Genomic DNA, 19,435 nt, shown 5'->3' on the forward strand with positions numbered 1-19,435 from the left:
TTAATAGTTAGTTCACTTAAGTATAATATAACTATTGCTAAGGTTGGGGTTAAGTCTGCCATCTTGGCATTTGTTTTCTATTAATGCTTCTTGTTCTTTGTTCCTTTGTTTCTTGTCTTCTTCTGGATGAATCATGTATTTTCAGTATTTCTATGTTGTCTCCTATATTGATTTCTTTTTAAGTCAAACTTAGTTTTTAGTAGTTGCATTTGACTTTACAATAATCATCTTTAATTTATCAGAATCTAAATTTAAATAAAATTTACTTCACAACAGTGTAAAAACTGCATAACAATACAACTCCATTTATACCCTACCCATCCTTTGTACTCTGGTCTCATATTTATTTCTAAATATGCTATAAATCCAAAAATACCTTGTTAATATTTTTGCTTTAAAAAGTCAATTGTGATAATGATATATATAACTGATAGCAAAATAAGTTTTTTATATATACCTTCCTGTGTGCACTTTATTTCTGTCTGTACATCCAGTGTTCCTCCTGGTTTTATTTCCCTTCAACCTGAAGAACGTCTTTAAAATTTCTTGTATTGCAGGTTCTCTCAGCATTTGTCTGTATCAAAGTGTCTTTATTTTTTGCCTTCATTTTTGAAGGACATTTTCCACCGAATACAGAATTATAGGATGACAGGTGGTTTTTGTTGTTTTTCAATTGTTTTTTAAGCAATTTATAAAGACATAGTTCCGTTATCTTATGGCTTTCATCATTTTTGGTAAGAAGTGAGTAATTATTCATGTCACTGTTCTCAAGTATATAATGTCTTTTTACTTGTTGCTGCTTTAGAGTTTTCCTTTTATCTTTTGTTTTCAGCACTTTTATTATGTGTCTAAGTGTAATTTCCTTTGTATTTATCCTGTTTGAGGTTCAACTGAACTTCTTGGATTTCTGGGATTATGTCTTTCATTAATTTTTGGTGTTCTTGGACATTATTTCTTCAAATACTTCTTCAGCACCATTCTCTTTTTCCTCTTCTTCTTGGATTCCAAAAACATATATATGAGACCATTTAATATAGTCCCACAGATCTCAGATGACCTGTTAATTTTTTTTCAACTCTGATTTTTTTCTTTGTATTTCAGTTTGGTTACATGCTATTAACCTCTCTTCAAATTCACTGCTCTTTTCCTCTGCTTTTCTCAGTTTACTCTTAAATCTATCTAACAATTTCTTTATTCCTGGTATCATATTTTTAATTTCTAGCATTTCCATTCTGTTGTTTTTTAATCATTTACATATCTTAGCTGTAATTCCCCATTTCTGCATTCTTTCTGCCCATATTTCCACTAGATCTTCAGTGTTTTATCATAGCTATTTTCTTTTTTGCCATGCCTGCTATCTTAGCACTGACAGGATTCCAGAGATCTCTTCATATTTCACAACTGAATCACCAGCTTTCCAAACCCTAGAAGAGCCATCTCTGCTCTATAGTCTAGCTGCCAGCTTTTTTTTTTTCTTAATCACTGAAGATTTCTCTTTCCTCTCTCATCAACCCCTAGATTTTCTTGCCTTGGGAGATCTCTATCTCTCTCTCCTGATTCCCTGACCCCAATTTAGCATGGAGACTGCTTTATACTTTCAGTAAAGGCCACACATATCCCAGAGGGAGAGTTTTTCTCAGCTCTCTATTATCCTACTCCCTGTCTATGGTAGCTGAGCATCCAGAATGCTGATGGATTTCTCAACTTTGCTGCCTTGCTGCCTGCCCCCTCTCCATCTTCAGAAGGTTACTACTTTATATTTGGGAGAGACCCTGACTGCATCACAGGGATTACTCACCTTTCCTGCTTTGCCTCAAGACCTTGGCTTACTATACCCAAGCACTAAGTGAAGATCTATAGGAAAGAGTTTTGGGTGGGTGAAATCTCATTCCATGGCTGGGGCTAATTGGAATTCCCATCTATCGTGTTTATGACAAATTCCCCTTCCCATCCCTCTGCCAAGAATAGTGAGAATAGCTGTGTCTTTTCTATGAAGGGCTCATCATTTTGTTTCTAATCTATTTCCCTTTTGAGAATTGTTTCACACTCATTTTTAGCAACAGAAGTTCTAGGCTTTAAATTGAATCTTCATTTGGTAAAATGTCTTTTTACCCCAAATGGTCGCCTTTTTAAAATTATCAGTTCGATTTCTGTCTACATCCTGTTTGAGTATAGACTAAATATTTGTACATTAAATAAATATACAAATTTATTTAAGGAGACAAGATGTGCACAAAAAACTCCTGTTGATTGTCATGGACATAGAAGCTACATTTTAAGTAAAAATCTTTAAGAATTAGAAACAGGTGGGGAGGGGACACAGGGGCAAAGGGAGACCTTGACTCCCTGAATGAAATTACTCCCACTGAATTTCAAACATAGTAGTCTGTGCATGGCCTTCCTCTCTAACAGTGTCCATAAAATGGTAGTAACTTTTTTTTCTCAGGTTTTAAGTTCTCTCTTCTCTTTAGCCAAGGAAGTTTGAATTCCAAAAATAATGTTTGAAGTATCCTTATATATTTTTTTCCTTTTTGGTTATTTATTTTAAATATAGCAGTGTGTACATGTCAGTCCCAAACTCCCCAACTATCCCTACCCTCTGTGCTTCCCCCCTGGTAACCATAAGTTTGTTCTCTAAATCTGTGAGTCTGTTTCTGTTTTGTAAATAAGTTCATTTGTATCATTTTTTCAGATTCCGCATATAAGCAATATCATATGATATTTTCTCTTTCTCTGACTTACTTCACTCAGTATGACAATCTCTAGGTCCATTCGTGTTGCTGCAAATGGCATTATTTCGTTCTTTTTAATGGCTGAGTAATATTCCATTGTATATATGTACTACATCTTCTTTATCCATTCCTCTGTCTATGTAAGCGTCTTTATATCTAGACCTTGGTAAACATCAGGGTCCAAAGGGCACTTCTGGCCAGAGTGGATAAACACATAAGAAAAGAGAAGGTTCATGCTCTTTGAAGATTTAAAAGGGAATAAAGAGGGCTTCCCTGGTGGTGCAGTGGTTGTGAGTCCGCCTGCCAATGCGGGGGACACGGGTTCGTGCCCCGGTCCAGGAAGATCCCACATGCCACAGAGCAGCTGGGCCTGTGAGCCATGGCTGCTGAGCCTGTGCGTCCGGAACCTGTGCTCCACAATGGGAGAGGCCACAACAGTGAGAGGCCCACGTAGCGCAAAAAAAAAAAAAAAAAGGGAATTAAGAATAATTATTTCTACTGCTAGAGAAAGTATATAAAATAATAAAATCACTGGAATAATTTATTTTTATGCTTGCATGTAATATATTTTCATGTAACATATTTCTAGGTCTGAAGTATTAGTCAGAAATATAATAAAAATTAAATCTTAGCAGTTACTGTTTTATTTTTAAATGTAGCAAATTAGAAGATGGGAACTGCTAACACTGTCCATAAAATCAAAGATTGTCTAATTATTTTCAATTTTATCACAGGATAAAGGAAGAAGAAGCAGCATGGCAATCTGGACAGAAAATGAGGTTTATCTTGGATATGCTTTGCTTAAATTTGTTAAAATAATAACTACTGAAAAACTGAAAGAACTTCTAAATATGTCATCAGCTGCTACTCTGACTATACACAATGTTGAGTATACAGGACACCCTTTGGAACTTGCCTTGTTATTAAATTACTGCATTACATGTAACATCATCAAAACGATCTACCTAGTGATATACAATGAAGATACAAAACAGTGGGTATTCCAAGACTTTGCATTAGATGTCACTACTGACAATTTTTTAATTCCAAATTTTATATATTCAGCAATGCCAGAATTAATACTATGGGACAAACATAGGATCTACTATTATTATCATAATTTCACAGATACTGGAGTTCTACAAACACCTACAGAATTTGGAAATCTATCAAGATTATCACATAACAGCACTATTCATGATGTTTTTATGGGTAAGGTATTCTCATTCTGCAAAACTTATTCTAGATTTCATAATAGATATCTTGCTTATGAAGATGTAATAATTTTAATGTATTAATATATGGTGCTTTTGATAAAGGTGCTGTTTTATCACTTTTAAAATTCTATTAATCTTTAAAATTCTATTAATGTTAAGTAGAATCTCACAAAGCAAAATGGCACTCAGATTCTTTTTTCAGAGGTTCATTTTGGTCAATCAGCAGATACATATGCAAATTACATATGCATTTTCAATGTATGTGTTGTTGTATTCATTTCCTAGGGCTCCCATAACAACATACCACAAAATGGTATAAACTTAAAGCAGCAGAAATTTATTGTCTCAGTCCTGAAGGCTAGAAGTCCACATTCAAAGTGTTGGCAGGGCCATACTCCCTCTGAAAGCTAGGGGATCTTTCTTAGCTTCTAGTGACTTGCTGGCAAACCTTGTCATTCCTTGGCTTGCAGCTGCATCATTCCAGTTGCTGCCTTTGTCATCACATAGAATTCTTGTATCTTCACATGTCATCTTGTTATAAGGACACCGGGGCCAACCCTATTCCAGTATGACCTCATCTTAAATAATTATATCTATAATGACCCTATTTCCAAATATGGTCACATTCTGAAGTAGTATTTGGAGTTAGAAGTTCGACATATCTTTTTTGAGGGGACACAATTCAATTAATCTATAAGAGGTGTTGTAGAGTTAAATAGATCTGTTTTCGAGTCCATGAACATGTCATTTTACATTTCCAAGCCTCAGTTTTCTAATCTAGAATATACAACTGTCATGTTGATTAGATAAGGGATTGTATATAAAATGCTTAGAATAATACCTGGCAAGTGGTAAACCTTCAGTTAATAGTAGTTATTCTTCATGTTATTATTCCTGAGGCAGTTTACTAAATATTATAGGAAATGCAAAGAAATAGAAAGTTTAATCCTCAAGGAATCTAGTTAGGAGATAAATTAACCATGAAATTTAAAGTAGATATCACTGTAATTTGTAATTAGTCTTTCTTGACCCCATATCATTCTTCAACTCTCAACCATCCAGTTTTGCTGCTCCCCTTTACAACAAAACTCCAAGGAAGTATTGCCCAGTTTTACTTTTTCCTCTTTCCTCTCATTCTCTCTTGAATCTGGTCTAATCAAATTTTCTCAGAAACTGCCCTTATCAAGAGATTCAATGACTTCCCCTTTGCTAATCCAGTGGCCAATTTTCAGTCATCTTTTATGATCTGGCAGCAACATTTGAAATAGTTCAACATGGCCTTTGCCTTGAAACACTTTTTTTCACTGAATTTTAGGCTATCACTTTTTTGGTCTTCCTCCTACTTCACTAGCTATTTCTCCTCAACCTCTTTTACATTCTCATCTTCTTAATTCCTAAATGGAGAAGTACCTCAGGGTTTGGTTCTCAGACATCTTCTGAACTCTATTTACATTCATTCTTTGCCCTCCAGCCATGATCATTAGCCTGAACTCCAAACTACAATTTCCTACTACCTTCTTGATACCTTCACTTGGATGACTAGTGGTCATCTCAGGCTAACATATCCAAAACTGAATCCTTGTTTCCCTCACTCACACTTCAACCTGCTTCATCCCTAGTCCTCCCCTATGGAGTAAACAGCACTTCTTTTCTTCCAGCCACAAACCATGACCTCATCCTTGAATCCTCCCCTTTTACATCCCACAAACAAGCCATTATCAAATCCTGTTGACTATATCTAAAAAATGTATCTAATATCTAACCATTTTTTCACCATTCCCACTCCAGTTCAAGCCCCTATCCTCTCTAGCCCGTACATACAAGAGTTTTTTAAGTGGTCTCTCATCTTTTATCCTTGCGTCCCCATCCCTAACTAGAATCCACCTAGCAGCCAGAGTGAGCCTTTGAAAATATATGTAAAATCATATTATTCCTCTGCTTAAAACCCTCATTTGGCTTCTTATATCACTCAGAATAAAATCTAAAACCTTTAGCATCACCTGAAAAACAATATGTGATCTGGCCCAGGACTCTGATGTCATCTGCTATCCCTCGACCCTTTGTTCAGTGTTACTTAGCCAGACTGGCCTCTTTGCTGTTCCTTGGATATCTACTGTTTCCCTGGCTATCTACTGCCAAGAATATTCCTCACTTTCATATCTACATAACTCTTATACTTAATTCAGGTTTAAATCCAAATGTCACCTTATCAGAGATCTCTTCCCTGACCCTGATCTAACTCCCCTGCTCTGTCCCTTACACTTCTTTATTTTGTTCACAGCACTTATCATCACCTAACAAATGATATATGTACTTATTTGTTAGCTGAATCTTCCACCAAAAAACAGTTCTGCATGACTTCATTATATTTGCTGCTTTACCCACAATACCTAGAACAGTATACAATAAGTACTTTTTGGAATAAATAATTGAAAAATATTCATTGAGCACCACTATTTGTGAGGCATTCTGCTAGGGGTAGGAGATATAGTGGTAATTTGAACACAATTCCAACCCTCCCAGAGTTTACAAAATTACATAAGATAAAGACAAGTTAACATGCAAATAAAGCAACATGTTTAATTCTATGATAGAGACAATATAGGGTGCTATGGAAACACACAGATTGAGTACCTTACCCAAATTGGGAGACATGGAAGTAGGGAAGGCTACCTTGAGGTAGGGAACAAGTATCTAAACTGAGATCTGCTGAATAAGCTGGGGTTTGACAGTGAAGACAATTGATGGGGTTGGTGTGCCCAGTGACCCAGAGACAGAGATGACAGGATACTTTCCAGAACTTGAAAAATGATAAACTGCTGAAACAGAGTTCTGCAGAGAGAAAAGGGATGAGTCTCTTCTGGAGAAATAGAGTCCAGATTATTAAAGACTTCAAAAGTTGTATGAAGAAATTGGACCTTCTTCTAAGGCCTCTAGGGAGTTCTAAAGAGTTTTAGGCAAGAGAGAAGGAGGATATTTGTGTTTTTAAAAGACCATAGTGAAAAGAATATAAGGTCAGAATGATAAATTGGGGATAGATTTTAGAGGACCTTAAAGTTTGAATATTGTACTGAAAGCCATTCAGAAATAAAAATTTTAAACAGTTTATAAGTATATGAGATATGAAGTTAAAGATCCTCAGCCTTCACTATTTCTATTTCTCAGATAACCCACTATTAACAAGTTCCTGTGAATTTATACAGACTTTTTAAAAAGCAAATTCAAAATATAACAGGTGAAATCAGACAAGATGACAGAGTAGAAAGACCTGAGCTCACCTACTCTCACAAGCACACCAAAATTACAACTATTTACAGAACAACTATTGATAAAAAAGACCAGAACCTGCCAGAAAAGATCTACAACTAAAGATATTAAGGAGGAACCACAATGAGACAGGTAGGAGGGACGGAGTCACAGTATACTCAAGTCCCATGTCTCTGGGAAGCCCACAAACAGGAGAGTAATTATAATTACAGAGGTTCTCCCCAATGAGTGAGCAGTCTGAACCCCACATTGTGCTCCCTAGCACCAGATGATGACTCCCCAGAACATTTGGGTTTGAAAGCCAGTGGGGCTTACTTTCAGTACTCCTGGAGAGCTGTGGGAAATAGAGACTCAGAGAATGTCACATGCTCCAGGACCCAGAGCAGAAGTTGTAATCTGAAAGGATCCTGGGTCAGACCTACCTGCTGATATTGGAGAGTCTCCTGGAGAGGCAGGAGGAAAATGGAGCTCATGCTGGGGACACAGACACTGCCACAGCCATTTTTGAGAGCTCTTCAACTACACGGACCCTCGTGCTGGCAAGCATCATTTTGGAATTCTCTCTCTAGTTTATTAGCTTCAGGACCCCACCCTGCCCCTGCCCAAGAGCCTGTAGCCACCACTACTGGGATGCCTTGGGCCAAGCAACTAACTAGGTGGGGACACAGCCCTGCCCACCAGCAGACAGGCTGCCTTAAGATCCCCAGAGCCCACAGCCACTCCTGGACACAGCCCTGCCCATCAGAAGGCCCAGGACCTGGACCCACACACCAGAGCTCAAGCACTAAACCTTGAACCCCCAAGGCCTTGTATCCAGAGACCCCAGGATGCAGCTCTACCACCAGTGAGTAGGCACCAGCCATCAGAAAGCCTGCTCTAGCCTTGGGACCAGTCTCTCCCACCAGTGGGCAGACACTAGCCATAGGACAACCACAACCCACAACCTGGGAACCCAGTGGACCAGCACCAACTTTGTGACTATCTGGAACCTGAATCTACACTCTGGACCCAACATCCAGCTGCGTCAGGAACTGGACCCACACATCAGCAATCTGAAATCAGCTCTGGGGCCCCTGGGCCCTGCAGCCAGACTTGAGGACACAGTTCTGCCCAATAGTAAGCTGGCACTAGCCCCAAGACCTGGGTTCACCAACCAGTGGACAGGCATCAATCCCAGGATCTCCTGTACCATAACCCCACCCACCAGTGAACAAGCACTAACACCAGGGACACCTGGGGTTCTGCAGCCCACCACCTCATGATCCGGTTCCACCTACCAGTAGCTGGAAGCCTCCTTAAAAGGCAGAGCCTGGCAACCAACTGGACTGGGAGGCAACAAAGCCTACCAAGCCACCCACAGTAGTCAACCCACCACAACAGAAAGTCCTATGCAACCCACATAGGGAATGACCCTAGAGTATATAGCTCAGGTGATGACAGGGGAGTGTGCTACTAGGATGCATAGGACATCTCCTACAAAAGGCCACTTTTCCAAGGTCAGGAAACATAACCTACCAGATACAAAGAAATAAAAACAACATGTTAGGCAAAATGAAACAACAGAGGAACATGTTCCAAACAAAAGAACAAGATAAAACCTGAGAAAACTAAGTGAAGTGGAAACAGGAAATCTACCCAAGAACGAGTTCAGGGTAATGATCATAAAGATGATCAAAGAACTGGGGAGAAGAATGGATGCACAGAAAGAGAACTTAGAGATTTTTTTTACCAGAGTTGGAAAATATAAATAACCAGAGGTGAGGAATACAATAATGAAATGGAAAATACACTAGAAGGAACCAACATTAGACTAAATGATACAGAGGAATGGATCAGCAATCGGGAAGACAGAGTAGTGGAAATCACTGATGTTGAGCAGAAAAAAGAAGGAAAAGTAATGAGGACTGTTTAAGAAACTTCTGGGATAACATCAAGCATACTAACATTTGCATTATAGGGGTCTCAGAAGGAGAAGAGAGAGAAAGGGCCAAGAAGGCATTTGAAGACATAATAGCTGAAAAGTTCCCTAACCTGGGAAAGGAAACAGACATCCAAATCCAGGAAGCACAGAGAGTCCCAAATATGGTCAACTCAAAGAGAACCACAAGACACATTGTAATTAAGATGTCAAAACATAAAAGTACAGAATATTAAAAGCAATAAGGGAAAAGCAACAAGTTACATACACAGGAACTCCCATAAGGCTATCAGCTGCCTTTTCAGTAGAACCTCTGTAGGGCAGAAGGGAGTGGCATGATATATTTAAAGTGATAAAAAGGAAAAATCTACAAACAAAAATATTCTACCTGGCAAGGATTTCATTCAGATTTGATGGAGAAGTCAAAATTTATACAGACAAGCAAAAGCTAAAAGAGATCTGTACCACCAAACAAGCTTAGAAAGGAATATTGAAGGGTTATCTCTAAGCAAAAAAGAAAAGGCCACAACTAGAAACATGAAAATTATGAATGGAAAAAGCTCATCAGTAAAGGCAAATATACCAAAAAAGGTAGAAAATCAACCACATACACAGATAGTAGAAAGCTTAAAAGACAAAAATAGTAAAATCATCTATATTCACAATAAGCAGTTATGGGATGCACAAAAAAATTAGATGTAAAATATGATGTCAAAAACAAGAATCATGCAGGGAGGAGAGTACAAATGCAGGTTTGTTAAAATGTGTTTGAAATTCAGAGATCAGCAACTTAAAACAATCATATGTATATATACATTGTTATAAGTAGACTTCATGGTAAACATAAACCAAAAATCTATAACAGATACACACACAGAAAAGAGAAAGGAATCCAAACATAACACTAAAGATAGCCATCAAATCACAAGAGAACAAAAGACGAAGAAAGGATCAAAAAGTACTACAAAATAACCACAAAACAATTAACAAAATTGCAATAAGAACATACATGTCAATAATTATTTTAAATGTGACTGGACTAAATTCTCCAATCAAAAGACATGGCTGAATGGATACAAAAGCAAGACACATATATATCCTGCCTACAAGGGAGTCAATTCATATCTAAAGACACACACAGACTGAAAGTGAAGAGATGGAAAAAGGTATTCCATGCAAATGAAACAAGAAGAAAGCTGGGATAGCAATACTTATATTGGACAAAATAGACCTTAAGGCAAACACTGTTACAAGAGACAAAAAAGGACATTACATAGTGATAAAGAATCAATCCAAGGAGAATATATAACTATTGTAAGAACATATGCACCCAACATAGTGGAACCTAAGCATATAAAGCAACTATTAATACACATAAAAGGAGAGACTGACAGTACCATAATGATAGTGGGGACTTTTAAACCCACTTACATTAAAGGACAGATTTTCCAGATGGAAAATTAGTACGGAAACATTGGGCTTAAATAACACATTAGATAGAATATATATATAACTTTCCATCCAAAAGCAGCAGAATACACATTCTTTTCAAGTGCACATGGAACATTCTTCAAGATAGATCACATGCTAGGCCACAAAAGAAACCTCAGTTAATTTAAGAAAACTGAAATAATACCAAGCATCTTTTCTGACCATAATACTATGAGACTAAAAATCAACTACAGGAAAAAACACAAACACATGGAGTCTAAAAAACATGCTACTAAAGAACCAATGATCACTGAAGAAATCAAAGAGAAAATCAAACAATACATGCAGACAAGTGAAAACAAAAACACAACAATCCAAAATCTATGGGACACAGCAAAAGCAGTTCTAAGAGGGAAGTTTGTAGTGATTCAAGCCTACATCAGGAAACAAGAAGTATCTCAAATAAAAAACCTAACTTTACACCTAAAAGAATTAGAGAAAGAAGGACAAAAAAAACCTCAGAGTTAGTGGAAGGAAACAAATCATAAAGAGCAGAACAGAAATCAATGGAATAGAGATGAAGAAAACAGTAGAAAAGATAAATAAAATTAAAAGCTGGTTCTTTGAAAAGATTTAAAAAATGATAAACCATTAGCCAGACTCATCTAGAAAAAAGGTAAAGAGCTCAAATCATTAAAGTTAGAAATGAAAAAATAGAAGCTACAAACCACACCACAGAAATACAAAGGAGAGAAGCAAGAAGAACTACAATCCTGCAGCCTGTGGAGCAAAAACCACATTCACAGAAAGATAGACAAGATGAAAAGGCAGAAGGCTACGTATCAGATGAAGGAACAATATAAAACCCCAGAAAAACAACTAAATGAAGTGGAGATAGGCAAACTTCCAGAAAAAGAATTCAGAATAATGATAGTGAACATGATCCAGGACCTCAGAAAAAGAATGGAGGCAAAGATCGAGAAGATGCAAGAAATGTTCAACAAAGATCTAGAAGAATTAAAGAACAAACAGAACAAAAAAACAGAGATGAACAATACAATAACTGAAATGAAAACTACACTAGAAGGAATCAATACCAGAATAAGTGAGGGAGAAGAACAAATAAGTGACCTGGAAAACACAATAGTGGAATTCACTGCTGTGGAACAGACTAAAGAAAAAAAAAAATGAAAAGAAATGAAGACAGCCCAAGAGACCTCTGGGACAACATTAAACACAACAACATTTGCATTATAGGTGTCCCAGAAGGAGAAGAGAGAAAGGACCCAATAAAATATTTGAATAGATTACAGTCAGAAACTTCCCTAAAATGGGAAAGGAAATAACCACCCAAGTCCAGGAAGCACAGAGAGTCCCATACAGGATAAACCCAAGGAGAAACATGCTGAGACACATAGTAATCAAATTGGAAAAAATTAAAGACAAAAAAAAATTATTTAAAGAAGCAAGGGATAAAAAACAAGTAACATACAAGGGAACTCCCATAACGTTAACAGCTGATTTCTCAGCAGAAACTCTACAGCCAGAAGGGAGTGGCATGACATATTTATACTGATGAAAGGGAAGAACCTACAACCAAGATTACTCTACCCAGCAAGGATCTCATTCAGATTTGATGGAGAAATCAAAAGCTTTACAGACAAGCAAAAGCTATGAGAATTCAACTCCACAAAAGCTATGAGAATTCAACTCCACAAAACCAGCTCTACAACAAATGCAGAAGGAAATTCTCTAAGTGGGAAACACAAGAGAAGAAAAGGACCTACAAAAACAAACCCAAAACTATTAAGAAAATGATAATAGGAACATACATATCAATAATTACCTTAAACATGAATGGATTAAATGCTCCAAACAAAAGACACAGGCTTGCTGAATGGATACAAAAACAAGACCCATATATATGCTGTCCACAAGAGACCCACTTCAGACCTAGGGACACATACAGACGGAAAGTGAGGGAATGGAAACAGATATTCCACGCAAATGGAAATCAAAACAAAGCTGGAATAGCAATACTCATATTAGATAAAATAGACTTTAAAAAAGAATCTTACAAGAGACAAGGGGAACACTACATAATGATCAAGGGATCAATCCAAGAAGAAGATATAACAATTATAAATATATATGCACCCAACATAGGAGCACCTCAATACATAAGGCAACTGCTAACAGCTATAAAAGAGGAAATCAACAATAACACAGTAATAGTGGGGGACTTTAACACCTCACTTACACCAATGGACAGATCATGCAAAGAGAAAATTAATAAGGAAACACAAGCTTTAAGGACACAATAGACCAGATAGATTTAATTGATATTTATAGGACATTCCATCCAAAAACCGCAGATTACACTCTCTTCTCAAGTGAACAAGGAACATCCTCCAGGATAGATCACCTCTTGGGTCACAAATCAAGCCTCAGTAAATTTAACAAAATTGAAATCATATCAAGCATATTTTCTGACAACACGCTATGAGATTAGAAATCAATTACAGGGATAAAAACGTATAAAACACAAACACATGGAGGCTAAACAATACATTCTTAAATAACCAAGAGATCACTGAAGAAATCAAGGAGGCAATCAAGAAATACCTAGAGAAAAAAGACAATGAAAACACGATGATCCAAAACCTATGGGATGCGGCAAAAACAGTTCAAACAGGGAAGTTTATAGCTATACAAGCCTACCTCAAGAAACAAAAAAAAATCTCAAATAAACTCTCTATCCTTACACCTAAAGGAACTAGAGAAAGAAGAACAAATAAAAACCAAAGTTAACAGAAGGAAAGAAATCATAAAGGTCAAAGCAGACATAAATGAAATAGGAAGGAAGAAAACAATAGCAAAGACCAATAAAACTAAAAGCTGGTTCTTTGAGAAGATAAAATTGATAAACAATTAGCCAGACCCATCAAGAAAAAGAGGGAGAGGACTCAAATCAATAAAATTGCACATGAAAAAGGAGAAGTTACAACAGACACCGCAGAAATACAAAGCATCCCAAAAGACTACTACAAGCAACTCTATGCCAATAAAACTGACAACCTGGAAGAAATGGACAAATTCTTAGAAAGGTATAACCTTCCAAAACTGAACCAGGAAGAAAGAGAAAATATGAACAGACCAATCAAAAGTAATGAAATTGAAACTGTGATTAAAAATCTTCAAACAAGAGAAGTCCAGGACCAGATGTCTTCACAGGTGAATTCTATCAAACATTTAGAGAAGAGCTAACACCCATCCTTCTCAAACTCTTCCAAAAAATTGCAGAGGAAGGAACACTCCAAACTCATTCTATGAGGCAACTGTCATCCTGATACCAAAACCAGACAAAGATACTACAAAAAAAGAAAATTACAGACCAATATCACTGATGAATACAGATGCAAAAATCCTCAACAAAATATTAGCAAACAGAATCCAACAACACACTAACAGGATCATACACCATGATCACTTGGGATTTATCCCAGGGATGCAAGGATTCTACAATATTTGCAAATCAATCAATGTGATACACCTTAATAACAAATTGAAGAATAAAAACCATATGATCATCTCAATAGATGCAGAAAAAGCTTTTGACAAAATTCAACACCCATTTATGATAAAAACTCTCCAGAAAGTGGGCATAGAGGGAACCTACCTCAACATAATAAAGGCCATATATGACAAACCCACAGCAAACATCATTCTCAATGGTGAAAAACTGAAAGCATTTCCTCTAAGATCAGGAACAAGACAAGGATGTCCACTCTCACCACTATTATTCAACATAGTTTTGGAAGTCCTTACCACAGCAATCAGAGAAGAAGAAGAAATAAAAGGAATACAAACTGGAAAAGAAGAAGTAAAACTGTCACTGTCTGCAGATGACATGATACTATACATGGACAATCCTAAAGATGCCACCAGAAAATTACTAGAGCTAATCAATGAATTTGGTAAAGTTGCAGGATACAAAATTAATGCACAGAAATCTCTTGCATTCCTCTCCAATAATCATGAAAAATGTGAAAGAGAAATTAAGGAAACACTCCCATTTACCATTGCAACAAAAAAATAAAATACCCAGGAATAAACCTACCTAGGGAGACAAAAGACCTGTATGCAGAAAACTATAGGACACTGATGAAAGCAATTAAAGATGATACCAACAGGTGGAGAGATATACCATGTTCTTGGATTGGAAGAATCAATATTGTGAAAATGTCTATACACCCAAAACAATCTACAGATTCAATGCAATCTCTATCAGATTACCAATGGCATTTTTTAGAGAACTAGAACAAAAAATCTTAAAATTTGTATGGAGACACAAAAGACCCCAAATAGCCAAAGCGGTCTTGAGGGAAAAACATGGAGCTGGAGGAATCAGACTCCCTGACTTAAGAATATACTACAAAGCGACAGTAGTCAAGGCAATATGGTACTGGCACAAAAGCAGAACTATAGATCAATGGAACAGGATAAAAATCCCAGACAGAAACCCATGCACCTATGGTCAACTAACCTATGACAAAGGAGGCAAGGATATACAATGGAGAAAAGACAGTCTCTTCAGTAAGTGGTGCTGGGAAAACTGGACAGCTACATGTAAAAGAATGAAATTAGAACACTCCCTAACACCATATACAAAAATAAACTCAAAATGGATTAGAGACCTAAATGTAAGACCGGACACTATAAAACTCTTAGAGGAAAACCTAGGAAGAACATTGTTTGACATAAATTACAGCAAGATCTTTTTTGATCCACCTCCTAGAATAATGGAAATAAAAACAGAAATAAACAAATGGGATCTAATGAAACTTAAAAGCTTCTGCACAGCAAAGGAAACCATAAACAAAATGAAAAGACAACCCCACAGAATGGGAGAAAATATTTGCAAACAAAGTGACTGACAAGGAATTAATCTCCAAAATATATGAAGAGTGTATGCAGCTCAATATCAAAAAAAATACCCCATCATAAAATGGGCATAAGATCTAAAAGACATTCCTCCAAAGAAGGCATATATATGGTGAAAAAGCACATGAAAAATGCTCAACATTGCTAATTACTAGAGAAATGCAAATCAAAACTACAATGAGGTATCACCACACACAGTCAGAATGCCCATCATCAAAAACTCTACAAACAGTAAAATCTGGAGAGGGTGTGGAGAACAGGGAACCCTCCTACACTGCTTGTGGGAATGTAAATTGGTACAACCACTATGGAGAACAGTATGGAGGTTCCTTAAAAAACTAAAAATAGAATTACCATATGATCCAGCAATCCCACTCTTGGGCATATGTCCAGAGAAAACCATAATTTGAGAAAGATACCTGCACCCCAATATTCATTGCAGCACTATTTACAATAGGCAAGACCTGGAAACAACATAAGTGTCCATCAACAGAGGAATGGACAAAGAAGATGTGGTACATACATATAATGGAATATTACTCAGCCATAAAAAATGAAATAATTCCATTTGCAGCAAAATGGATGAACTTAGAGATTATCATACTAAGTGAAGTAAGTCAGAGAAAGACAAATATCATATGATATCACTTTTATATGGAATCTTAAAAAATAATACAAATGAACTTATTTACAAAACAGAAACAGACTCACAAACTTTGAAAACAAACTTATGGTTATCAAAGGGAAGAGGTGATGGGAGGGATAAATTAGGAGTTTACGATTAACATATACACACTACTATATATAAAATAAATAGTCAATAAGGACCTTCTGTATAGCACATGGAACTCTACTCAATATTCTATAATAAACTCTATGGGAAAAGAATCTGAAAAAGAATGGAAGTATGTATATGTATAACTAAATCAATTTGCTGCACACCTGAAACTAACACAATATTGTAAATCAACTATACTCCAATAAAAAATAAAAATTAAAGAAACCACTGTGGAGAATATGCATATATATACATATGTATATAGGTACTTGTACACTTGTACAAGTATTCCTGTAACATAGATTATTAGATATAGAATTCTTGAATCAGAGTTCTGAATATTTAAAAAGTTGATAAATCCTTAAAATTGTCAGTCTAAACTCACCCAAAAGTATTTGAAAAATGTATATTTTTATAAAATCTGTTTACTATTTACCCATAGTGTGGAAGAAAATGTGTAATTCTCATTTTATTGCACACTTTATAATTAGATGTTTTATCTAGTTTTGTATGTTCATTGGTCATATTTTCTCTGGATTGTCAATTCATACTGTTTAGATATTTTGCACTGGATTGCTTATTTTCTTATTGATATGTTTTTTTACTTATAATGTATATTATCCATTTGTCTTTGACACGTATTGCAAATATTTTCTGTTGTGTGTAATTTCTTGGTGCCTTTTTGCAGGGACTTTGACATTTAAAATTTCAGTTTTTATGTAGTCAAATTTGTTAGTACTTTTATTTGTCAATTCTTCTGTAATGTCATAATATGAAAGGTCTTTCCAATTATAAAGATATTATCACATATTTTCTTTTTATAATTTAGCATTATAATTTTTATGTTTCAATCTTTAATTCATCTAGAATTATATTTGGTATAAGGAATCTAATTTTATTTTTTATTTCTGTTTTTCCTGTGAAACCTCGTGTTGCCTTCAAATCAGTCTTCTGTTAAACACCGCTTACCCTACAGATTTGAAATGCCAATTTTATTATGCACTTAATCCTCATGTTAACTGAGTTCAGTTTCTGGGCTATCCCCTTCCTTCATCTATCTCCACAAGATCTATATTGTTTTGATTACTGTAGCTTTAATCACTAACACACTATATAATTTACTTATCTTCTGTTTATTGGCTGTCTTCCCTAAAGGAATAGAAGCTACAAAAGAAAATTATCTTTCAGTTCTTTTACTAATATATCCCTCCCAAGTTTCTAGAACAGTGTGTAGCTATAGTGGGCATTCAATAAATATTGATATTTATTGAATAGATGATTGAATATTTGCAATGTCAGGTCTTCCCAACCAGGAATGTTATATCTCTTCATTAATTTTATTTTCTCTAATTGGTCTATTAAAGTCTTTCATCTCTTCTTCAGTCAATTTTAGAAGTTAGTTTATTCCTAGGAAAGCATTCATTTTTTCTAGATTTTCTAATTTATTGGCAAAAGCTTCCCATTTTAATGTTTAAATTTCTTACATATCTGTAATCATATTCTCTTGTTTATTTTTAATATTGTTTATGTCCCAATCCTTGCTAGTTTGGCTTGCAAGATATCATTTTTTTAAGAATTTTTTGTTTTTGTTTTCCTTTGCTTTGAAAAGAACTCTTTGATTTATCAAATCTACTTTCTTTTTTATTTAATTCCTTAATTTCTGCTTTTGTCATTAATGATTCTTCACTTCTGCTTTTTGTTTGTAATGTTGGTATTCTGTTGCCTGCTTCCTGAGTTAAATAATTAGTTCATTTATTTTCAGTTTTTGTTGTTTTCTAAGCATTTAAAACTATGAAAAGCATAATGCTATGAATTTTTCTCTACATGGCTTTAGCTATGTCCCACAGACTTTTATATATAGTGTTCTTATTCTCATTATTTAAAAAAATAATTCCTAATTTTCATCTTAACTTCGTATTTAATCCAAAATTCATTTAATAATGTTGTTAATGAGCAATGTGATAGGAAAATGGTAGTATGTTGACACTGTTATCTTATTACAGTATTCTGATCCTAAAAATAATAGGTGTTTCTGATTTAAGAGCTTGATTAGAATATAATTTATGGCAAATTGTGAAAATGTCACTTAATTATTCATATGCCAAATGTGAGATGCAAATGCACAAAGAGGTCTGAACCTCCCTAACTCTTTGAATTCACCTTCCTCCTTTCATCCAGTCCTTTCTAAGTGTTGTTTTTGAAAATTAAAGAAAGTATACTCCTAAGGGCTGTATGCAAAAGTGTTGTATCTGGAAAGGAAGTTATGAAACCAACTAGTCCAATTGTTCATTTTATACCTGTGGTTATAGAACCAAAGAGGTTAAGAGACTTATTGTCTATGAACCTCTACGACTTAGGCATAATACTCTATTAAGGGGAGAAAGTTAATCATTTTGTATAAAGTGAACCTGAAGAGGTGCTGTCTCCCTCCCACTACCATTTCTTCATCCCAATTGCATTAGCCTACTATGGCTGCCATAGGAAAATACCACAGACTAAGTGGCTTAAACAATAGAAATTTACTTTCTCACAATTCTGGCGGCTAGAAGTCCAAGATCGAGGTGTCATCAAGGTTGGTTTCTGACAAAGACTCTCTTGCTCGCTTGAAGACAGTGGCCGCCTTCTCATTTTGTCCTCACATAGCCTTTTCTCTTTGTACATGCAGAGAGAGAAAGAGCTCTCTGGTGTATCTTCCTCCCCTGATAAAGACATCAGTCATATTGGATTAGGGCCCCATCCTTCTGACCTCATTTAGCCTTAATTACCTCCTTAAAGACTCTACCTCCAAATACAGTCACAATGAGAGTTAGGGCTTCAACATATGCATTTTGAGGGAACATAATTCAGTCCATAATACAATGCTTCCTAATAATACCATTCCTGTCATGCTCATCCTCATTATTATTTAATGCACTAATTCCAGCTCTTTCTTCTATGTTAATAATGTGATTATAAAAGTGATAGAGTGAATGTGAGGAGAAAGGTATGCAGAAAAAAATTAAAAACGCTCTGCTACGAAGTGGGAGAGAAGCTCTCAAACATCTTGTAATGTTATGGGTTTGTGCCTGAACACTCTAATTTTCTCAAAGTATATAAATAATCACTATGAAAGAAATTATTTTGGTTAATAGTGCACTTAAATAAAACA

At 35.7% G+C, this 19,435-nt stretch overlaps 1 protein-coding gene across 1 annotated transcript in view; it reads left to right on the forward strand.

The window, feature by feature from the left end:
• CATSPERE (catsper channel auxiliary subunit epsilon) overlaps positions 1-19,435 on the forward strand; it is a gene marked incomplete at its 3' end in the record, with an annotated part of 259,766 nt that overhangs the window by 140,340 nt on the left and 99,991 nt on the right. The window contains exon 10 of the mRNA XM_081221981.1: positions 3,467-3,944. Coding sequence (XP_081078107.1) covers positions 3,467-3,944 — 478 coding nt within the window. The remainder of the gene's footprint in view (positions 1-3,466; positions 3,945-19,435) is intronic.

Source organism: Mesoplodon bidens (genome assembly GCF_964165515.1).
Source record: "Mesoplodon bidens genome assembly, chromosome: 2".
In the NCBI taxonomy this organism is placed as follows: domain Eukaryota; kingdom Metazoa; phylum Chordata; class Mammalia; order Artiodactyla; family Ziphiidae; genus Mesoplodon; species Mesoplodon bidens.